Below are 22,543 nucleotides of genomic sequence, written 5' to 3'. Positions count from 1 at the left end.
GACATTGGGGTTATGGGTCTCCTGGGTCCACACTAAGATTCAGGCTTTCAATAGCATATTGTATGTTGCTATCTTGTCTGTACCTGTCTGTGGCGAGAATGTTTAGGTCAGAGAGAGATTCATTTACTTGGCAGTGATAGTCATGTCTCCGCATGTTGTGAGCCAGAGGTTGATAAATATCTGGGTCGGGCCTGGGGAGTCATGGATTCACTGGATCATGGGGTTTTGCGCTCTCGGTACCTATGCAGGAGGACGAAAGTCCGAGTGTTTAAGGCCTTGGTGCTTCCAGTCTTGCTTTACGGATGTGAGACTTGATCTCTGACCAAGGATCTGAAACAAAGACTTAACTCCTTCGGTTCCAGATCTCTTGGGAGAATCCTTGGTTATCGCTGGTCAGACTTTTTGTCCAATAAATGGTTTCTTGAGAAAGACTCAGATGAGATTTGTTACTTGTATAGTCTTTTCGCGTTGGCTGCGGCTGTCTGGACATGTGGCTCGTTTTCCTGACTCATCCTGCTCACCAAATTCTCTCAGCAAGGGAGCCTCCTGAGTGGAGGAGCCCAACAGGCCGAGATAGGATGGGCCCGGACAGCTGCCTGTGGGATGGCGAGACCGAGTACCAGTGGATAAATGGATGTGGCGACACACTGCTCCGGCACTTGCTCCCATACCTGACCTGACCTGACCTGACCTGATGCAATAATGTACAAGTTTTACTGTTGCATGCAATATCAATTTTAGTGATATTAAATTACACTTCTTCGCATGGCTTTCAGGTCTTACTTTTATAACCTCTGAAGTTATTTTAAAATGTAACATTCTATCACATCTTGTGCAGGCATTCATTTCAATTATGGCATGTTTTTTTGTTGTTTACCTTTTGTGTTTACAAAAAGTTTGTGATATGAACCAACTGAATAACAAATATGTGCAGGTAGCGACTGCAGTATGAGTTTGAAAAGAAAATGAAACATTGTATGGATGCTTGTCTTTATTTTGTTCACCTGTCTTTTGTCCTGCAACCCCTTCTTAAGTGATCTACCTAATCTTGCCTTTCCACAGTTTTCCAATAACACGGTGACTATGGTGGCGTGTGAACTCCTCCACCTCTTGTCGGCATACATTGACAAACTAATGAACATTGAAGCGGATTTACCAAAGAAGATCATCGGGGTGCGTCAAACTTTGTGACTCCTGTTGATCGCACTACATAACAGAGAGAGTTGTCATCATTTGTACACTTGTGTGCTTGCATGTGAATGGGCGTGCACTGTATATGCATGTGTGTATGTGCGCTGTTTGTGTTTGTGTGTGTTTTAATGCGAGTTCCCGTCCAAAGAACATCAATGCAAGAGGCTCATCCAAAGCCTGCGCTACGATTGCTTATTTTATTTGTTGTTAATGACGAGTGCCGAGCAAGGAAGCAACAACGTACCCTTTTTAAAGTCTTTGGTATGCCTCGCCCAGTGTTCAAACCAACGCTCAAGTTCAAACCGATCGCCCAGTGTTCAAGAGCAGACGCTCCAACCATTACACCACCGAGTCTAGATTGTGTGTTTTGATTTCTGTGTGTTTATGTGTCTTGGTGTTTGTTTGTACAAATTATTATCTTGCCAAAACGAAGTTTTTGCAAGATATGTTAGTCAGCCTGTACGTTTTTTTGTTTGTTTGTTTGTCTGTAATCACGTATAAAAAATTCTGCAGAACGCAGTTATCATTGGAAATTTTTGTAACTTCGCATATCAGAGGCCTATAGAGGTCCCTTTCAGTGCACAAAATTTTGAAGGTCAAGGTCAAATGTCAAGGTCACTTTGTCGCAAATCAGGGGAGTCGACGAAACCCTTATTTTTTGAGTAATTTTGATCGGATCGTCTTCAAACTTCATGGGAATATAGTTCATGGTCTGGCGCTCAGCTGATTAATTTTTGGTGGCGATTGGCCTTGACCTTCATGGTTCGCGCCTCAGGTCAAACATATTTGACCCCAAGGTCAAATTTTCAAGTTTTAGAAACCATACCGTGTTGTACCTCAAATTGAACACCTCGATGAGTGCTTTCTAGATATGTCAAGCTTGAGACATTATGACGTCATTTGGTGACGTTATGAGGCAAACGCATATTTTTCATGGTTACTCTGTAGAACGATTCTCATCGGAATCTCTCGTAGGCAGATATTCCTCAAGGAGTCGCTCCTGGTGGATAGCAGCTCTGGTCACCTCAGTGTGACCTTAAAGAAGTCTCACGTGGTCACCTTTTGGCAAGATACGGGTCACCCTGCGGGTGACATTGGTTTATTTGTTGTTGTTTTTTTTTGCCCTTTTAATTTTTCATTAGGTCATCTCTTCGCGCATGACCTAATAATATGGGTGTTGATGTCCTTCGATCCGTCCGTCCGTTCACAATGAAGTTGAAGCGGGAGATCTGGTCACTAGTGATCCTGATAGAGGTCGATGAGACGGACACGATGGTATGACCTTCAAGGTCACCGAAGGTCAAGGTCACGAGGCCTTTGAAGTTGCGAAAATCACGATTTTCAAATTCTATTTCTCTGCCATTTCTCAAGCGATCTTGAATTTGATTGTAGCATATGAATCTATGGGACAATATCTAAATTTGGTCGGGTCGGATTTTCGATATTCGCTTTCGTTTTCGTGTCACTTGACTTCAAAGTTGGCAAAAAATGCGAAAATGACGATTTTCAAAATCTATCTCCTCCTACATTTCTCAAGCAATCTTGAATTTGATTGTGGCACATGAATGTATGGGACAATATCTAAATTTGGTTAGGACGGATTTTCGAATTTCGCTTTCGTTTTCACGTCACGTGACTTCAAAGTTTGCAAAAACTGCCCTACCTTCAGGAGGCTATATATTCTCTACTGGGCATGGTAAAAGTTAGTGAATGGTGTCATTGCATAGCAACTGACCTTGTATATTTATACATTTTCCGCCGAAGGTGCAAAAGTTTCAAAACCAGAAATGTAAACGTCGGCATTTATTTTCAAAATATAATTTCGTGCGCACGCGCCAAAATGCCGAGTCATCTTTAACCAAACTGCGCAGTTCGAGCCGCGCAGTAGAACTGCGCAGTAGTCTTCGGTCATAACTGAACATTGAGAACTTGTGGTATTATAGAGATGACCGTCACCCCCACACGGGGGTAATTTTTTTATTTTTTATTTCTCCTGTTCTTGCTTGTAATAGTCACGCTTTCTTTATTTAAACCCTCCCTGTTATTCTAGACAATCGTCATACATATATATATATATATATATATATATATATATATATATATATATATATATATATATATATATATATATATATATATATATATATATATATATATATATATATATATATATATAGCTTGATTTGTCCAATTTCAACTGCTGTCCTGGTGGTGATACCAATATGATGACTGCCATTAAAAAGGATGTAAATGTCATGAAAATGGAATGAATAGAGAGGACTTCTTTAAATTGGAGTAAATCCAGTGAGGCTCCATAATTACTCTCGCCGAAGGAGAGGGTATTGCATTTGAGTCTTTGTTTGTTTGTTCGCACAGAACTTTAATGTTTTTCTCCGCAACCTCTTGTCGGATTGAGACCAAATTTTCACCATTGGTGCGACTACTCATGTAGAATGTTTTAATAATTATGACGTCATAGGTCACGTGGTGTGGCAGCCATGTTGGAAAAATGGAAAAAAAAAACTTTGACACATAGCAAGTACTCAGCCTGGTGTTGGCGCAGTGGTTAGGGCAGCGGCTTGGGATCCAAAAGGTCCTGAGTTCAAGCCCCGTTGGGCCACTGAATTAATACACCAGGGGGTTGACTCAGCCTGTCATCCTTCCGATGACAGGCGAAATGAGTACCAGTGTACTGGGCCGGTGTATACCCTGGTTAAAATAGGTGTACCAGATCCCTGTGTCGCAAGAGGCGACCAGGGTTGCATCAGGAAGGGCATCCGGTGTAAAACATGTGCCAAATCACTATGCGGATCATATGGATGATCCGCTGTGGCGATCCCTAACGGGAGCAGCCGAAAGAAGAAGACATAGCAAGTACTCTTCATGGGGAATGAGTGTGATATTTTTATGACATCATAGGTGCTTTCGTTATGACATCATAATTGCACATGTAGAACGCGACATCCGATCAGTATAAAAAAATTTTTAGGGTCATCTCGGGATAAAATGTTCCACTAACTATTTTTGATGATGTCATCGGTCACGTGATTTGGCAACCATATTGTTTAAAAAAAAATAAAAAAACATTCAAAAATCTTCTCTGAAATGGCTGAACAGATCGAGTTGAAAATTTACTCTTATGACCATGAGGAACAAAAAGGTCACATATATGATGTTATAGGTTGCATGGTTTGTCAGCAGAATTGTACGTACCCAAAAACCTGTAAAAGTACACCACTCAAAAGAAGTCCTGGCGAGGGTATGCAATCTGATTGCTCTTTTCCTTGTTCAAAGAAATGCTTTGATACTTCATACATTGTTGCTTGAAGGAAACAGAAAAGAATATAAATGGTATCTCTGGTATTATAATTATGGAATGATGGATTTAGTTTTTATACACTGGGCTAACTGTTTGCAATCAAAGGAACATTAAGTTAGCCTGGTTACACAAGGAAAACGCATCAATCCAGATGTGTGAGGTCACAATGGCATTGTTATTTCCCTATTTTTTCATCACACAAGTTTGGCTTTGAACATTGAAATCACCTTACTTTGATTATATGTTTTAAAGAAATTGTGGAAGTACCTCGATGTAAGTTATTGAAGTTCTGTACATCTGCCGTGATTCCTTTGTTTTCCTTGTTTAATTTGAGAATCTTGACATTCTTGTACACAGATCTTGGTTGCAACCATAACCTACTTGCTTCCTTCTGCTGAACATTCTCAACATGAGCAGGATAAGAGGGTAAGCAAGAACAGCAGCATTATCAACAATGCTTCTTTATTTACTTTATTTACTTTCTTTCTTTCATGATCCCCAGGTTTTTTGGGGAAAAAAAAAATCAGGGGGATATTGTAATTGGCTTTGTCTGTCTGTCTGTCCGTCCACATGCTATGTCGTCCTAAGCAGTTGGGCAGAAATTCACCAAACTTGGTAGTTATGTTCACCACATGGCAAGAAGGTGCAAGCCTGGTGTTGGCGTTGTGGTTAGGGTAGCGGCTTGGGATCCAAAAGGTCCTGAGTTCAAGCCCCGTTGGCCGCTTGAATTAATACACACCAGGAGGTTCACTCAGGCTCTCATCCTTCCGAGGTCGGCGAAGTGAGTACCAGTATACTGGGCCTGGTGTATGCCCCGGTTAAAATAGGTGTACCATATCCCTGTGTTGTAAGAGGCAACCAGGGTTGCGTCAGGAAGGGCATCTGGTGTAAAAAAACTATGCCAAATCACTATGCGGATCATACGAATGATCCGCTGTGGCGACCCCTAACGGGAGCAGCCAAAAGAAGAAGAGAAGATGGCAAGAAGGTGCAAGGGCATTGTCATACGGCCCCTGGGACGGGGTCAAAAGTTCAAATGCTGAATAATTAATTCCAGTCTCATTTTTAAAATGAAACTTTGTTTTTGCAATCAACATTGGGGGATGCATGAAATATGCAATTTCTTTTATTTTTTGATTTGACACCTGATTCATGTCCCAGGAGGTAGGACATGGGGTCATGGGTCAAAATGGGGGGGGGGGGGAATTAAACTTCAAAATTTGATATTGGGTCATTCCTGGTGGAACCTTTTGCCATCTATCAACTTTGCTTGAGGTGAGAAGCGTGGGAATTTATGATATCATGCCATCGACTTTGCTCTAGTTTCTTTCTTTATTTTTGCATCAATGCATGCTCAAGTATTACGAAAAGTGAACACCACTGTTGATTTTGAAACATTTCAATGCACTCGGCAAGCGTGGAATAGTCTGACAGGACGGTGCACAGGTCATACACTTGCCTCTGAGCTGTCTCACCTTGGTTATATTCTCGGCCCCACTACAAGCTGTCGGATTGGTGCTTCGTTGGGAGCGAGTTACATCACTAAGTGCACCATCCTTTAAATACGTGTTACCCCAGGTTTCCCTTCTGCCAACATTAGCTGTTGCATGTTAAAGATCCCACGCTCTTCGCGAAAATGAAGCGAGTCATCGCCCTGAACAAATTCTTAATGCCTCCCCTAACTTACAGGGTGATTATTTTGATGGCACAGCCACATTCCCAGCATTGACGTGCTGTGTACGAACAAACAACTGTGCAATACCACAGATGTAAAAAGAAATTGTAACTAAACCAAACACTTTCTTGTCTACTCAGCCATTTGCAGCCTTTTGTTTTCTCCACATTCACATTCTTGTTTTAGTTTGACATTTTATGGAAAACTCAGAGATCGATAGGAGCAATGAAAAACATTTGATGCCCAAAACATCTTGTGTCCTGTTTTTTTTTTGTTATTTTATTTAAATATTTTACTAATATCTGTAACAATTTCACCAACACAAACATTTTAAATGCATCTCCATTTGACTGCACTGATCATGATTAATGTTTCTGGAATCCCGTGTAAACCTACTTAAAAATGAACACTGCTAATTCCGCTTTCATCCCACTCGACCGCAAACCTCGATGTTGCAACCGGTATTATTCCAGCTCTGTCTCAGGAATGGTTGAACCAGTCCAGATGAACATCGGATCTCCAATGACAAAGAAGAGACGTTTTCAAACGAGGTTCTTTACCTGAAATCTGTAAAAAATAAAAAAGTGACGGTCAATTACTCGAATGTCTTTCAATGTGGGAAAGTCCCATGCTCTCACTCACTCTGTCCATCCATTTAAAGACAAGACGGTGAATCCCCAGTCTATTTCTGTGGGAAACCATTGCAAATGGTACACTTTCCTAAGCTGCTTGGCCTCTGTTAGCCGTCACCTAACTTGGGCATAAATTATTGTTCCAAACTTGCCTTTCAGAAAGGTCAACATCCTGGCATTCTCCACACGACCACATCCATTCTGATCAATCCTTAGCTCATTGTGGTGCATTAAGGCTTCGTCCAAAGTGTCTTGGAGTACAGCTCCCTATTCTGGGCTGTTAAAGCAACAGCTCGCCTGGTGTTGGCTTCGTGGTTCGGGTAGCGGCTTGGAATCCGAGGGTCCTGAGTTCAAGCCCTGTTGGCCGCTGGATCAATACACCAGGGGGTTGACTCAGCCTGTCATCCTTCCGAGGTCAGCGAAATGAGTACCAGTGTGTACTGGTAGAGGGGCACTGCATCAGCGACACAGTCGCGCTTCCAAGAAATGATAGCTACCCTGACAGCTAAGCTGCCATAGGCAAGAAGAAGAAAGCAACAGCCCTTCTTTCTCCACTGGTCGTGGTTGAATCAAAGAGTCTTCAGCTGAAGGTCTCAGGGTCTTCTTCTGCTCCCACCAGAGCCAGGTTGGTAGCCTTTCAGTTCTCTACTGCCTCTCTTCTGGTCTCACTCCACTCACCCACTCTCTCTTCACATTGTCCATTGCCAGCCCCCCAGGTCACACATGTTCTTCCAGAAACCTGTATTTTGTGACCCTTTTCTTTCTTGCCACTCTCCTTATACTGTCATAAAACCCAAGGTTTTTTGATTGATCGGTTGTCCAACCCCCAGTCGGGCGTAGTCACAAGTCGAGTTGATTGAAACGAGGAAGCACAAGCGATACACGCACACACCGACACGACGCGACACGTAGCAAAGCAAATGATGACTGGCTCTTCTCTTCGCTCTCACTCTTGGCTCTGCTCTGTCACTTAAAAACACAGCTCATGAACATTCACGGAGGCCCCATTCTTCTACCCACCACTCATAATTACAAGTCTGTTCTCTATCCAGACCAAACGAGAAACTGCTTATTACCGCAAGATGGCTCCATATCTGGAAGCAGCTGGAAATTTCCCAAACATTCGTGATCTTTGGACAAGTTTTAAAGTCAGACTTCAACATGAACACTTGTCACCTTTTTACTCGACTGCACATTTACAATCAGCGTGTCTAGCCCCAATGAACATTACCAAGTCCAACATCGTAAACAATAGTCCCATTTCAAATCAAAGTGTTAATACAGCACTCAACACGATGTATCACCTCCCAGTCAGTCATAAAGACTTTGTGGTGCTTAGCGTCGTGTGTCGATAATATATTTTTTTTCACCTGAATATTACCCTCGACCCATTTGTTCATTTGCTAACTTGCCAACCATTATCACTTATCTCTTACATCAGTCTTAACTTCTATAAAGAACTGGGGGGTTTTTTGTTGTTGTTTTTGCAATCTGTGGGATTCTGATATAAAGTGAGATGAGATGATTGGCTGGACTCTTTGGTGGAAGTTTCTTTGAATTATTGTTGCCACAGATATTATTTGCATTGATGTATTGAAGCATTTGTCTTGTTTTGTACAGCTGGTGGTATCACTGCTGCTTTGCTTGCTTGATTGGTGCATGGTGCTTCCACTGGATAGCTTGTTGCAGCCACTTATGGGCAGCTCTGAGGAACGACCACCCAGCACATCCTTGATTAGCAGCATTCACAAGGTAAGACTTGCTCCCTGTACATTTGTCTACGATGCTTTTGAAACAACAAAAGCTGCTTTATACCAGGATTCTTTGCTCTGGTTATAAGATGTCAGTGCACTGATGGTTAATTGTATTTATGGGCATTTTGTTTCCCTTTCACGCTGGAATTGCTATGCAATTTAACTGCTCACATTTCTCAGTAAAGTATAAAATGAGACATTCGTTGATCACAGGGATTCCTCACTTTCCATGTCATTCTGTCCAATGCGAGGACAATATATACAGGGGCCTGCAAAAGTGTTCACACCCCCCCCCCCCCAAGTTTTCACGTTTTGAAGCTACCCGAGCTTACATCATGATGCTTTCAAATCAAACTTAATGTGTACAGTCTTCACAAACTACTCCAAAGTGATAAAGCAAAAAAATGCAGACAAATTGTGATTAAGTTTGATGAACAGAGAAAATCAGATGATTCTCAGTTACGTAAGTATTCAAACCCTTTGTCTAATTAACCTGAAATCACTTCAGGAGCAAATTATTTGTTTGAAAAGTTACAAAATACATGTAATAGGTTTCACCTGTATGTAATCAGTGGTTTAACTTAAAAATTAATCTTCCCCACTTATCTAAGGAGCTTTAAGGTGTAACTCACTTGGTCAAACCAACAAGGCAACTGTGAAGACCAAGGAGCTTTCCAAAGAAGTCAGATGTGAAGTGGTGGAGAAGCACCATTCAGGAGAGGGTTATAAGAAATCCATCATTAAGAAGTGGAAGATGTATCATACCACCCAGACTCTACCCAGATCAGGTCACCCATCCAAACTCAATTCCCTTCGCAAAGCCGGCCTCTATGTACAGGTGGCAAAAAAAGAAGCTATTCCTGAAAAAGACGCATCTAAAAGCTTGTATGGTGTTTGCAAAAAAAAAACATTTTAATGATACTGCAGGCATGTGGTCAAACGAGACATGAATTGAACTGTTTGGTCTCAATTCAAAGAGTTACATCTGGCACAAGCCCAACACTGAACATCACCCAGTCAACACCATCCCTCCTGTCAAGCATGCTGGTGGCAGCATCATGTTATGGGGCTGATTTTCATCAGCAGGGACTGGCGAGCTTGTCAGGATATAAGGGACAATGGGTGGTGCAAATTGCAGGACAATCCTTGATGAAAACCTGCTCGAGTCAGCCATGAATCTGAAACTGGGTGAGAGATTCACGTTTCAGCAGAACATTGATCCGAAGCACAAAGCTAAAGCCACACTGGAGTGACTGAATAAGAAGAAAATACATCTTCTTGGGTGTCCCAAAGTCCTGATTTGACCCCAATTGAACATTTATGGTGAGACGAAGATTGCAGTCCATCAATGATCCCCATAAACCTTGGCAGAACTCGAGTAATGTTCTCGTGAAGAATGGGCAAAGATTTCACCATCTCACTGTACAAAACTGGTGGAGATCTACCCACAAACACTGATAGCAGTCATTGCGACAAAAGGTGTTTCCACCAAGTACTGACCGAAGGGGTTGAATGCTTTTACAACCAGTGAGTTTTGATTTGTACATGTTTTTTATAGGTATTCCTGACATGTAACCTCCTGAAACTAGAACGATGTTTCGTTTGATCTCTTCAGCGATGAATATGAAAATTCATTTTGGAGAAATAGTTTCTACATAATTCATAATTCATCTGAATGTGGCATTATTGGAAGGGGTGAATACTTTTGCAGGCCACCGTATGCTCAGCCTTGCTTTGTCACTCTCGTATTGACGATCAATTATAAGATGTTTCAGCCGGTGAAAATGTTGGCATCTTTTCAATCGTCAGTTGAACACACAGGTGCTATGAAACCATTAAACGTGTCTCCATTACTGCTCACTTTCAGGTCTTGCACAGCTGCATGTATGGCTATCACTTCTTCAACAATGCTCGCTACTGCCCAATCACCCTGAAGGACCTCTCCAGCACAGAGTACAATCCCAACTTGCCATTGGAGGAGATCAAAGACCCCGAGCTACTGTACTCCCATGGAGATCGTGAGGGAAAGATGATGAACATCTCCAACGGTCAGCCTTGATAAACACTCTATTATATGCTTTGCATTGGGTCGCTTGTATCTGTTGCTGTGTTTGAGCCTTGGGAGTGACTGTTGCAATCTATCTGTTCGGAGTCTTCCCCACATCTTTGATCTTTCTTCCTTTCACACGTCTTTCGACTTTTTCACATTTCTCCTTATTCGTTCAAATTCTTGCTTTTTCTTTTCTTTTCGTTTACTTGCCTCTCTTTTATCTCCCTTTCACCCATAATTTCCCACTTTATTTTATCTTTCTGTGTAGGAGAAGTGAATTCTTGCAAAAAATAATGTTTGTTCGGCTCACTTGGCTGCACCTGGTTGGGTTTGAGGGGAGAGGAGTAGCAGCTGAAACCCGAACCCGATCCAGGTTCCACCTAATGACTCTATCTTTGCTCTTTCCTGAGTGGGGTTTCTTCTGATGACTCCAATGCAGTACTTGGTCGTTCATTTGATTATTTGCTTCAACTCGTGGCTTTGTAACACACTGGTGTGCAGAGAAGCTTTGTGCAAATGATGAACCCTGTCTTCCTTGGCATAACTTTCACCCATCTTCACTGTCATGCATGCCTTTTGGAGTGTAACAGGCCAGACTTTGCAGCACGACTTTTACTCAAGACACACTCCAAACTAAATGTTTCGTTGATTCATTGGTAAAGTTTACATCGTGCCTTTTTTGTGCCCACCTTGCTTTCCTCGTGTGTTCTCTCCTCTCATACTGTCCTGTCCAAGTAATGACAGTCTCATACTATCCTGTCCAATGCATGGGGTCCAGATAATATGCACCCAAGAGTATTGATGGAGGTGGCTGAGCAGGGAAGCGAGATGTTAACGGATATTTTCAATAGTTAATTGGGGTCAGGGCAGGTACCAGAGGATTGGAGAGTAGCAAATGTAACACCATTATTTTAGAACGGATCCAGAGAATAATTGGGAAACTCTGGACCTGTTAGTTTGACTTCAGTTGTGGGGAAGGTGTTGGAGACATTAAGGACCAGATGAGGAACCATTTAAATAAATACAAACAAATTAAAGGCAGTCGGCTCAGCATGGGTTTACCAAAGGTAGTTCCTGTTCAACAAATCTTTTGGAGTTCTATGAAGCAGTGTCTGATTTGGTGGATGAGGGAAAGGCAGTGGATATAGTATATCTCGACTTTAAGAAGGTATTTGATGAGGTACCACATCGGAGGTTGTTAGCCAAATTGAGGGCTTGTGGAGTGGCTGGTCAGGTAGCTAATTGGATTGCACACTGGCTTTGTGATAGGAAGCAAAGAGTGCCTGTGAGTGGGAGGATGTCTTGCTGGAAGGATGTAAGAAGTGGGGTACCTCATGGATCAGTCCTCAGACCATCACTATTCATTATTTACATCATTGATTAGAATAGTGGGGTGAAGAGTAAGCTTTCCAAATTTGCAGATGACGGTAAGGTGGATAGCAGAGGGGGGTAGTGATCAGATTCAGGAAAGTATTGATACTTGCATAGATTGGATAAAAGATTGGCAGATGGAGTTTAACCTGAGCAAGTGTAAGGTGTTGGGGATGGGAAAGAACAATGAAAATAGAGATTACAGGATGTAAGGGGTAATTTTGGAGCGTGTCACACAGGAGAAGGATCTTGGGGTGGTAATAGATACGGGAGGTAAGCAGGCAGCACAATGGCAGGCAGCTTCAGGTAAAGCAGTTTGGGTTTGAGGTTGTATTCGGAGGGGGATCATTTATATATCAAAAGAGGTGGTGTTAACATTGTACAGGAATTGAGTGAGGGCCACATCGAGAATATTGTGTGCAGTTTTGGTCACCACAACTCAGCAAGGACATCGATGCCATGGAGAGGGTTCAGCGCAGGGCTACGAGATTGATTCCGAGCCCAGCTAGTCTAAGCTATGAGGAGCGGCTGAAGGAGACAGGGCTTTATTCACGAGAAAGGAGGCGGTTACGAGGAATTTTGATGGAGATGTTTAAGATAATGAAAGGTAAAGATAACATAAGTGAAGATAGGTTATTCAACAGAGTATACTGGTAGGACTAGGGGCCATAGCCTGAGAGTAAAGAAGAGGAGAGTTAAGACGGGAGTAAGGCAGGGGGCTTTCACTCGGAGAGTAGTTAATGCATGGAATTGCCTCCCTGGAACGGTCGTGGCAGCAGAAACAGTAGATAAGTTTAAATTGGATTCAGATAGGTACCTATAAGTTATGGAGATAGAGGGGTATGGGGGTGTTGACAGGATTTTAAGGTAGTTTGAGCATTGATGGGTGATTGTGTGCATTTGAAAGGAGTGCTCTTGGTGGGGGTCTCGTCAAGGGGTGTTGTGTAGTTGATGCTGTGTTTTTCACCAAGCCCACGCCCCCTCCCCTGAGGGGAAGAAAAGAAATGTATATTTACAAAAATAATAAAAAAAAAATACAAAAACTTCAAATAAATAAATAAATATAAAACACAATTTAAAAGCATTTTTGTTTTTTCCATTTCCTTCCTTGAATCTTGTGAAGATAAATCACTATGGTGTTTGTGCAGGTATGATCGGCTGAATGGCCTCCACCTGTGTTAGATTTCCTTGTATTTCCTTGAGCGCTGTGCTCAGTAACCTGCTTTTGCAGACCATGGCGAGATAGTCCACAGGGGTCCTTTTTTTTTTGGCATTGACACACGTGGTTTGCTTTTTCGCCATTTTGTGCAATCTGCTTTCATGACAAAACATTAATATAAATATACTAATAGTTGCTGCAATATATTAATATTTGGCAGGTGCTAAAAACAGAGGTATGCAGACAGCACACACGGACGTGGTACAAATGACTGTGTGTGTATGTTGTGTGTTGTGTGCACGCGCATGCCTGCATGCTTCGTTATGTGTGTACAGTGCACGGGTTTCACAGACGTGCGACCTGAACTCGAACTCGTGCCCGGGCCTGTGGTGCGTGGTGCTGTGGAGAATGTTTTGTGGCTGTCTTGCGAACCATGTGCTTCTGCACGTTGGGAGCAGATGTGCTGCAGCGCCAAAACCACGTTGGGAGTGGACCTGCTGCGGCATCGAAGCCACGCAGGATGTGCCGTGTGGGTGTGGGGAAATCTGTGCGAGTGAAAGGACGAGTATATCACCAGTGCATGTGCACAGTTAGCATGGACCGCAAAGAGATTGGAGGAACGCGTGTTGAGGGAAGGGCATTCATGCATGCAGCAGGTCTTTGCCAGGTCGATAGCATGGGTTTTAATTTTTACATGCTCCTGCCCGGTTATATACAGGAATTGACAGTTGCTGAAACGGTTTTTGGTTTTCGTATTAAAATGAAAACGTTGCTGTTTTGGCGTGTTTTATCGCTCCAGTGACGTCCTGGTATGCTGTCTACCCGCCCTTACACTCCCTTCCTTCCCCTTTTCCCCCTTCCTTCCCCTTATGCTGCCTTTCCTCCCCCTCCCCTCACACTTCCTTGCATTCCCCTTACGCTGCCTTGCATTTCCCATACACTGCCTTGCATTCCCCTTACACTGCCTTCCATTTCCCTTACACTGCCTTGCCTTCCCCTTACGCTGACTTGCATTCCCCTTGCACTGCCTTCCATTCCCCTTACGCTGCCTTGCATTCCCCTGACACTGCCTTCCATTCCCCTTACGCTGCCTTCCATTAACCTTATGCTGCCTTGCTTTCCCCTTACGCTGCCTTGCATTCCCCTTACGCTGCCTTCCATTTCCCTTACGCTGCCTTCCATTTCCCTTATGCTGCCTTCCATTTCCCTTACGCTGCCTTACATTCCCCTTACGCTGCCTTGCATTTCCCTTCCGCTGCCTTGCATTTCCTTCCACTGCCTTGCAGTCCCCTTCCACTGCTTTGCAATTCCCTTACACTGCCTTGCATTTCCCGTACACTGCCTTGCATTTCCCTAACACCGCCTTGCATTTCCCTTACACCGCCTTGCATTTCCCTTACACCGCCTTGCATTTCCCTTACACCGCGTGCATTTCCCTTACACCGCCTTGCATTTCCCGTACACCGCCTTGCATTTCCCGTACACTGCCTTGCATTTCCCTTACACCGCCTTGCATTTCCCTTACACCGCCTTGCATTTCCCTTACACCGCCTTGCATTTCCCTTACACCGCCTTGCATTTCCCTTACACCGCCTTGCATTTCCCTTACACCGCGTGCATTTCCCTTACACCGCCTTGCATTTTCCTTACACCGCCTTGCAGTCCCCTGACACTGCCTTGCAGTCCCCTTACACTGCCTTGCAGTCCCCTTACACTGCCTTGCATTTCCTTGCACTGCCTTGCATTTCCCTTACGCTGCCTTGCATTTCCCTTGCGTTGCCTTGCATTTCCCTTGCGCTGCCTTGCATTTCCCTTACACTGCCTTGCATTTCCCTTACACTGCCTTGCATTTCCTTCCACTGCTTTGCAATTCCCTTACACCGCCTTGCATTTCCCTTACACCGCCTTGCATTTCCCTTACACCGCCTTGCATTTCCCTTACACCGCCTTGCATTTCCCTTACACCGCCTTGCATTTCCCTTACACCGCCTTGCATTTCCCTTACACCGCCTTGCATTTCCCTTGCGCCGCCTTGCATTTCCCTTACACCGCCTTGCATTTCCCTTACACCGCCTTGCATTTCCCTTACACCGCCTTGCATTTCCCTTACACCGCCTTGCATTTCCCTTGCGCCGCCTTGCATTTCCCTTGCGCCGCCTTGCATTTCCCTTGCGCCGCCTTGCATTTCCCTTGCGCCGCCTTGCATTTCCCTTACGCCGCCTTGCATTTCCCTTGCACCGCCTTGCATTTCCCTTGCCCCACCTTGCATTTCCCTTACACTGCCTTGCATTCCCCTTTCGCTGCCTTTCATTCCCCTCCCATCACGCTGCCTTCTCTTCCACTCCCCTCACATTGGTTTCCATTCCCCTCCCCTCATGCTATCCTCCTCCCAACCCCCCCCCCCAACACCATAGAATTCTCCAGAAGTCGAGGAGAGGAAAGGGTGTCAAAGAATATGCGAGTTGAACAAATGAAAGATTGTTGTTTTTGTGTTGTTTTTTTTCAGTATTCAGAACTGCTGCTCGGATCATTTCTGCAATTCGTCTCGGGTTAAGAAATTCTCGAGTTTATCCCATGTGTGGAAATTAAATAACGGCACGAACACCGGCACGACTTTTTCAACGATTGAAGAAAAACGTCCGACCTTCCCTTCCCCTTCCCTTCCGCTTAACTGCTCCCAAAGCCCCTCTCCATCCCTCAAAGACATCTCTGGGTGCTGTCAGGGCGTTGGGTATTATGACCTGTTTGAATGTGCTTCTTTAACATATTCAGTATCATTCAATCCAGTACTCATGCTAGCATAAGGGGACCATCCCCCCCCCCCCGCTTTCCCTAAAGTCCCAATATCAAATGCATGTCCAGAACAACCCCTTCCATCCCCACTGCCCCCCTCCTCTCTCCTCCATCCTCCTCACTCCCTCCCCTCTCCTGGAGTGCATCGCGATGTGTGGTGAGGCCTTGCTCTCCCCCCTTCCTCACCCTCCCCCCTTTCCTTGCTCTTCCCCTTTTCCTCACTCTCCCCCACTTCCTAGCTCCCGCTCTCCCAGCCCTCCTTGCTCCCCCTCCCCCCACCCCCAGTCAATATTCCTGTTGGTGAAGTGACGGATTGTATTTTCTAGTCATCATTACAGTTGGAATTTGTGGTTAAATTTGCATTGAGTGTTGAAAGCAAATTGGAGTCATGATTATCTCCAGACTTTTTGAAAAATTGGGGGGGGGGGGGTATTGTAATTGTCTCCATCTGTCTGTCCGTCCGTCTGTCGTGCTATCTCCTAAAGTTCAACAAACTCGGTAGTTATGATCACCACATGAAACGAAGGTGGGAGAGCAGTATCATGATGTTGGGTCATTCCTGATGGAATGTCTCAAACTTTGTCTTGCTGCATTGTCAACAGAGAGACTTTATTGTCGAGCATGTTCAGCTGGCTATCCCATCTGCTTGTAATTGTTTGTGGATTGACCCTTCAAGAAGGTTTTATTTCTCCAAGAGGAGACCACCCTGCCCCTCAAAGACCTTGCTTGGGGGGGGAAAAAAAAATCAAGTTTTCCAAAAACAAATGCTGCACCTGCGCCTATTAAATCGCTGTGGCCATTTGTCGAACCGTCAAATTCAAGGATTTGAAAATTTTATTTTGTTAGCTCATCTAGAATAGATGTTACAAACATTAATCTTTGATTAGAAAATCATTGTAATTAACAAGAAACGAGAAGCAATCGGAGTGAGAAATCGGCTTTGATCAGTGGTGTGTAGTTCCTGCTTCATGACCCACTAGATGGTGCTGCAACTTGCACAATGGTCCAATCCTGTTCCTCTAAATGCATGTTTTGTGTCTTGCAGGAACGTCGTGCACGCAGCGTGATCTCATTCCTCGAGCAGCCAGCACTGTCCTCACACACCTGGTCAACCATCTCGGTCACTATCCGCTTAGCTGCGGCCCTGCTGTTATTAAAAGTCTACTGAGCGAGCACCATGAAAACCCATATGCCAGCTCATCTGAACTCTCAACCGAACTTTTTGACGGCCCAAACATGCAGTTTTTCATCCTGAACAAGAAGACACTGCTCTCTTGCTTACAACTCCCGTGCATCCACGGTGTTGTGCCACCAGGCCTTTGCTCCGGTGCTTCGTATGTCCGACTCATCACTCGGGACGTTTCTGGAAAATATGCATGGGATGCTACAGTTTTACATGGCTCAACGGTGGCTTGCAAGCAACCAGTCTTCAGTGATGTGCACCCATCTCCGACTGCAGCGGAGCCTGTCAAGCAAGCCGACCCATCTCCGACCACGTCGGAGCCCGTCAAGCAGGCTGAACCATCTCCAACCACGCCGGAGCCTGCCAAGCAAGCTGAATCTATCGCAAATAAGGATGCTGGATCCCTTGAGTCTGGTGGTTTGTCCATGCCGTGTACAAAATATGGAGGATTAAGCGAGATTCTTCCAACATGTCAGTCACTTGTCCGTGGGCGTGACGACCTTGATGTCCTCCTCCAGTACCTTGGCACCACAAGCCCAGAGTGTCTACAACGGCCCGGAATATGTCTAAATGTTCCTGCACCACCTCCAGCCTGCTTTGCTGAGAAGCAGGAGAGTGATGTTCAAAACTCAGTGTTGCATCAATGCTTGGAAGAGGAGAGGCATAAGAAAGTACAACATGGAGACAGAGTGACACGGGCGATACCTGAACAAGAGCCTTGTTCGACTGAGCCCGTTTCGAGCTCCCATTACTGCCGCTTGTTGGTGGGAAGTTTCGGCTTTCACTCTTGGGATCGCAGGTAATTGTTCCTTCAGTTCATTCATCATTTTCATAAAGTAAGAAAGCTTATTACCTCCGCCACCCAAGGTGATGGAGGTAGTTTTCACGCCTTTCTGTCTGTTTGTCTGTGTACAGGATATCTCAAAAAGTTGTGGACGGATCTGGATAAAAAATTTGTGGACAATGTGTGACAAGGACAAAATGATTCGATTCTGGTGAAGATCCGTACATCCGGATCCAGATCTGATAAAAAAAAATTTTTAAGTGATTCTTCACCATTGAGAGAGAGAGAGAGAGGGCCAAGCCGATATATAGTACAATATCTCAAAAAGTTGTGGACGGATTCGGATGAAGCTTGATGGACAGGTTGGGTTTGTGACAATACAAGGAAGAATTGATTCGATTTTGGTGAAGATCCGGATCCAGATCCGACCTACTGGAATTTTTAAAGTGATTCTCACCATTGAGAGATTGGGCCAAAAACGATGTCGTACTGTATCGCATGATATTTCAAAAATGTATTGGGAATGATATTTTCTCATGGATCAGGCATTACAGGGTGGAGGTATGCGCTCTACCGAGTGTCCTAGTTCATGTAACAGTTGATAAAGTTTATCTTTACAGATCGATACATTTATGATTGTTATAAATGTTTTATTGTTTTTCTTTTGTCGGCTTGCCTTTTCGAAACCTTTTCACACTTTGCTGTATCTGTTCCTTACTTTTTTGCAGGAAAAGTTTTGACCTCTTGAAAAAAAATGAAAAGTTGTTGAGAGAGTTAAAAAATTTGGATTCAAGGCAATGGTAAGGCGATTCCAAATATTTCATTGGAGTCGATGCTAACTTTATTGCTTTGGTTTGATGAAATATTTTCTAACCTCAAATTGCATTTGCATTGGCAGTCGTGAAAAGCACAAGATTGCGGTGGTTTATGTCGCCGAAGGGCAAGAGGACAAGGTGTCTATCCTCTCCAACGAGGGTGGAAGTCGGGCTTACGAAGATTTTATTGCAGGCCTCGGTTGGGAAGTACGTTCTCGAAAGCCGTTTGACCCAAGTCGTCGTCATTCTTGCTGTTTAAGTGCAAGGTTGTTGTTTGGTGCATGCTTGCGTAAATGGTCCAGATGGCATCCTGCTTATGCCAATTTGATGTTCAAACATTGTTGCCTCCGCAACTGAAGGTGAACAGAGCTTGTGTTTTCAACCCTGCGTATCTGTTTGTCTGTCTGCTTACGAGCAGGAAATCTCAAAAAGTTACGGACGGATTCGGACTAAACTTGGTGGACAGGTTGGGTGTGTGACGAGGACGAAGTGATTTGATTTTGGTGAAGATCTGAATCCAGATGCGGATCCAATAAAAAAAAAAAATTCTTTATTCATTTTATTTTTTGAAGATGGATGAGTTTGTTTGTTCGGTGGCAAGAACAAGTCGATTAGATTTTGGTTCAAGTCAGGATGCAGATGCGGCCTATCAGTGGGATACAAAACATGCGCTCCACCGACTGCCGTTCTCACATTAACAATGCATTTGAGTGGTAAACAACAACAACAACAAAAAAAAAACAGAGAACTGCATAACTTCTTGACAGCTTTCTCTTTTGCCATACTCATTGGTTGACTCGCTGTGATATCTGCGGTGCTCGTTTTGCTGACTGGTTTGTGATGCCTTTTTCGTACGTTCTCGGGGCAGGTTGACTTGACGGTCCACAACGGCTTCATGGGAGGCCTGCAAAGAAACAAAAGCAATGGTCTTACAGCTCCATACTTTGCTACCTCTACGATGGAAGTGATTTACCACGTGTCCACGCGCATGCCATCTGACTCGGACGATTCCATCACCAAGGTTCTGCCCAGCATACCTGCTTTTGCCAACGTTTGTTTGGCAAAAGATTATGTTGCATCACCAACGTTTAAATATACACACACTCGCTTTTTCAAGAATGGGCACTTCCTCATTGCCTTCACTTAAGAGATAATATTTCTCACTATTTTGTCGCATTGTTCAGGTGTTATCACCATCCGCTCACTCGCGCGAAATTGTGAAATTATTTCGGAGTCCGTTTTTGACATTTTGAAGCCACCTCAAGTTTATCGCTGATTTTGTGTTTTTTTTTTTTTAACTTTCAAATATGTAACACGCATGTTCTGAGTGGTCATCTACATATTATCGTTCGTGAGCAAAATGGTCTCATTTTTGACCTCTCCGACCCTTCCTCCTTTCCTTTGTCATCTCGCCACCTCAACTCCTCCATTCTTCCTTTTCTCTATTATTATTCAACATTTACTAACTCCATTTTAATGGGGACCCGTTCTCAAGAGGACAAGGTGTCTATCCTCTCTAACGAGAGTAAGCCACCACTTTTCCTTCCATTTGAGATTACGAGTCAATATCCATGGCTCTCTCTGCTTGACGTTTCCTGAGCTGACTTTTTTCGGTTGTGAAGAAACGCGACTAAAAACCTTTAAGGATCAAGGAAGATTCACAAATCACAAATGTACTTTCGTTCAAACGGCTAGCTGGATTAATCGTCATGGAGTGAGCATTTCGGTTCCAAAGTTTAAAGAGTAAAATATCATGACTCTCGGTATATGACAGCCTACCTGTATCTCATTGTCGTCAAAATTCACGTTTGATACGGTAAATCTTGTTGATTTTAAATGTTTGAAATTCGTTACTATCACAACGAACATCGATGCACGTTTCTGTGTCCTACAGCTGAAACACATTGGAAACGACGAGGTGCACATCATCTGGTCTGAGCACACACGAGATTACCGCCGAGGAATTGTTCCGACAGAGTTTGGTGATGTTCTCATCATCATCTATCCAACCAGGAACCACCTTTTTAGCATTCAAATCATCAAAAAGCCTGAGGTGCATCCATGAACAACTGAAAATAATATGAATTTGTATTTTTTTTTTTACTCTTTCTATTTATTTTATTCATCTGTGCGTTTCATTGAAAGTTTGGGACAATCCCCATTAATGAATGCAACTACTGTGAGTTAACTATCACATCGCTGTTTCGTTGGGGGAGTAAGCAAGGTTTAAACACCTTTCTGAATGTTCCGGGGGCTGGCAGGATGGCCGAGAGGTATGCACACTCACCTCTGAGCCGTCTAGCCTGGGGTTGAATCCCAAACCAGCTTTGAACTCTCATCCTGGTGCCTCGCAGGCAGGGTGAGGAATCGATGTCTGTGCTGTCCCTCGGACGGACATTAAACTGGCTTCTCATCTGCTGGCATTATCGTTGGTGGGCTTTAAAGATTCCCACGGTGTCCTTCACAAGCAGTAGGCGAGCTATCACTGGCACCATGAACTGAACAAACTCCAAATGTGTTTGTGCTGAATCCGAAAAGTATATAATGCAGACATACCCCTTAAAAAGTCATCAACACATTAGACATGGCGAAGGGCACGACTCTACACCATGCTGCACATATTTAAATGCATGCAGAAACTTTTTGTTGCAGTCATTTTAATTGTTTTCACATATTTTTAGTTTGTGTATTTTTTTTTTTTCCCCCTATTTTGTGATGACGATAGGTAGCATTTGAATACCGTGGGGCATTAAAAATCGATCACAATGTGTGAACAGTCATCACTGATCGAACAAACTAGGCACAACAGTTACATTACTCCTTCCCTCGGCATGGCAGGTGGATTACTCCTTCCCCGAAGGTCATTCATTGGCCAGCTGGCTTTTTAACGGCAATCTGAAAGTGACGTAATTCAGCCAGGATGAGCTCTTTCTTTCTTTTTGCCTCTGCCGACGTTTTCGTGTTGTCCGTCTGGTCGTCCATGATCCGTTTTCGTTACCACAACAACTTAACAACGGCTGAAGGGATCCAAGTCAAACTTGGTACAAGTATTATACTGATGCAAAGACGAAATGATTGTATTATGGGGTCCAGAGGTCAAAGCTAAAGGCCCTGTCACACCTTGACGTTTTAGCCAGCGTATGGCAAGTTCTCAAAATGTATGTAAAACGCTGGCGTACGCTGAACTATTGATGTTTTTTTAAGTTTTCTGCGTATAATAACGTGATGGATGTATGCATAACGTATTAGTAATGTACACAGAACGTTTTAATCACATATAGATAACTTATACCAACGAATGCTGAGCGTGTTGTCGGCGTTCACAACCTATGCCCAACGATAGTCTAACTTATGCATAGCGCGGCAGCGTATCGCCGACGATCACGTGGCGTAGGCTATTCTTAGCCTGCGGCTCGGCGATTCAAATCATAACCGCACCAGATATCGAAGTGTGAAGCCGCTGTCACACCTTGATGTTTTAGCCAGCGTATGCCGACGTATGAAAAATTTGCCGAACCAAGCTGGTACACGTCGAATAAGTTATGGGTAAGTTTTGTATACATTAATAGCACGCTGGCATACGTCGTCATTCGCCGAGTACGTCGATAAATTTCTCGACGTACTTGACGTATGACACACATTCCGCATTCGCTGGCATAAGTTGTAGGCACGTTACGCGATCGTTGACACACGTCGACACACGTTACTTGTACGTTACTCATAAGTCGAAACACGTCAATGTAATGGTTAGCGTCAGTGTTCCAGACTCCCTGGTTTTTTTTTCTTTTCTTTTCTTCGGTATGACGGTGATGTTGAC

General features: G+C 43.8%; 1 protein-coding gene across 6 annotated transcripts in view; it reads left to right on the top strand.

The window, feature by feature from the left end:
• RALGAPA1 (Ral GTPase activating protein catalytic subunit alpha 1) overlaps positions 1-22,543 on the top strand; it is a 207,957-nt gene that overhangs the window by 163,796 nt on the left and 21,618 nt on the right. For all 6 annotated transcript variants that reach the window (XR_015061424.1, XM_085893990.1, XM_085893992.1 and 3 more), the window contains 9 exons: positions 1,063-1,173; positions 4,868-4,936; positions 8,438-8,569; positions 10,439-10,619; positions 16,990-17,926; positions 18,640-18,711; positions 18,810-18,933; positions 19,595-19,747; positions 20,621-20,779. Coding sequence is in view for 5 of the 6 variants with exons in the window: in XM_085893990.1 (XP_085750116.1) it covers positions 1,063-1,173; positions 4,868-4,936; positions 8,438-8,569; positions 10,439-10,619; positions 16,990-17,926; positions 18,640-18,711; positions 18,810-18,933; positions 19,595-19,747; positions 20,621-20,779 (1,938 nt within the window). In the remaining variant the exon portion in view is untranslated. The remainder of the gene's footprint in view (positions 1-1,062; positions 1,174-4,867; positions 4,937-8,437; positions 8,570-10,438; positions 10,620-16,989; positions 17,927-18,639; positions 18,712-18,809; positions 18,934-19,594; positions 19,748-20,620; positions 20,780-22,543) is intronic.

This window comes from Eptatretus burgeri, chromosome 9, assembly GCF_056783735.1.
Source record: "Eptatretus burgeri isolate ZD-2024b chromosome 9, Ebu_testis_v1, whole genome shotgun sequence".
Taxonomy (NCBI): domain Eukaryota; kingdom Metazoa; phylum Chordata; class Myxini; order Myxiniformes; family Myxinidae; genus Eptatretus; species Eptatretus burgeri.
The sequence above is the reverse complement of the archived record's forward strand: the minus strand, read 5'-3'. Positions and strand labels throughout refer to the sequence as shown.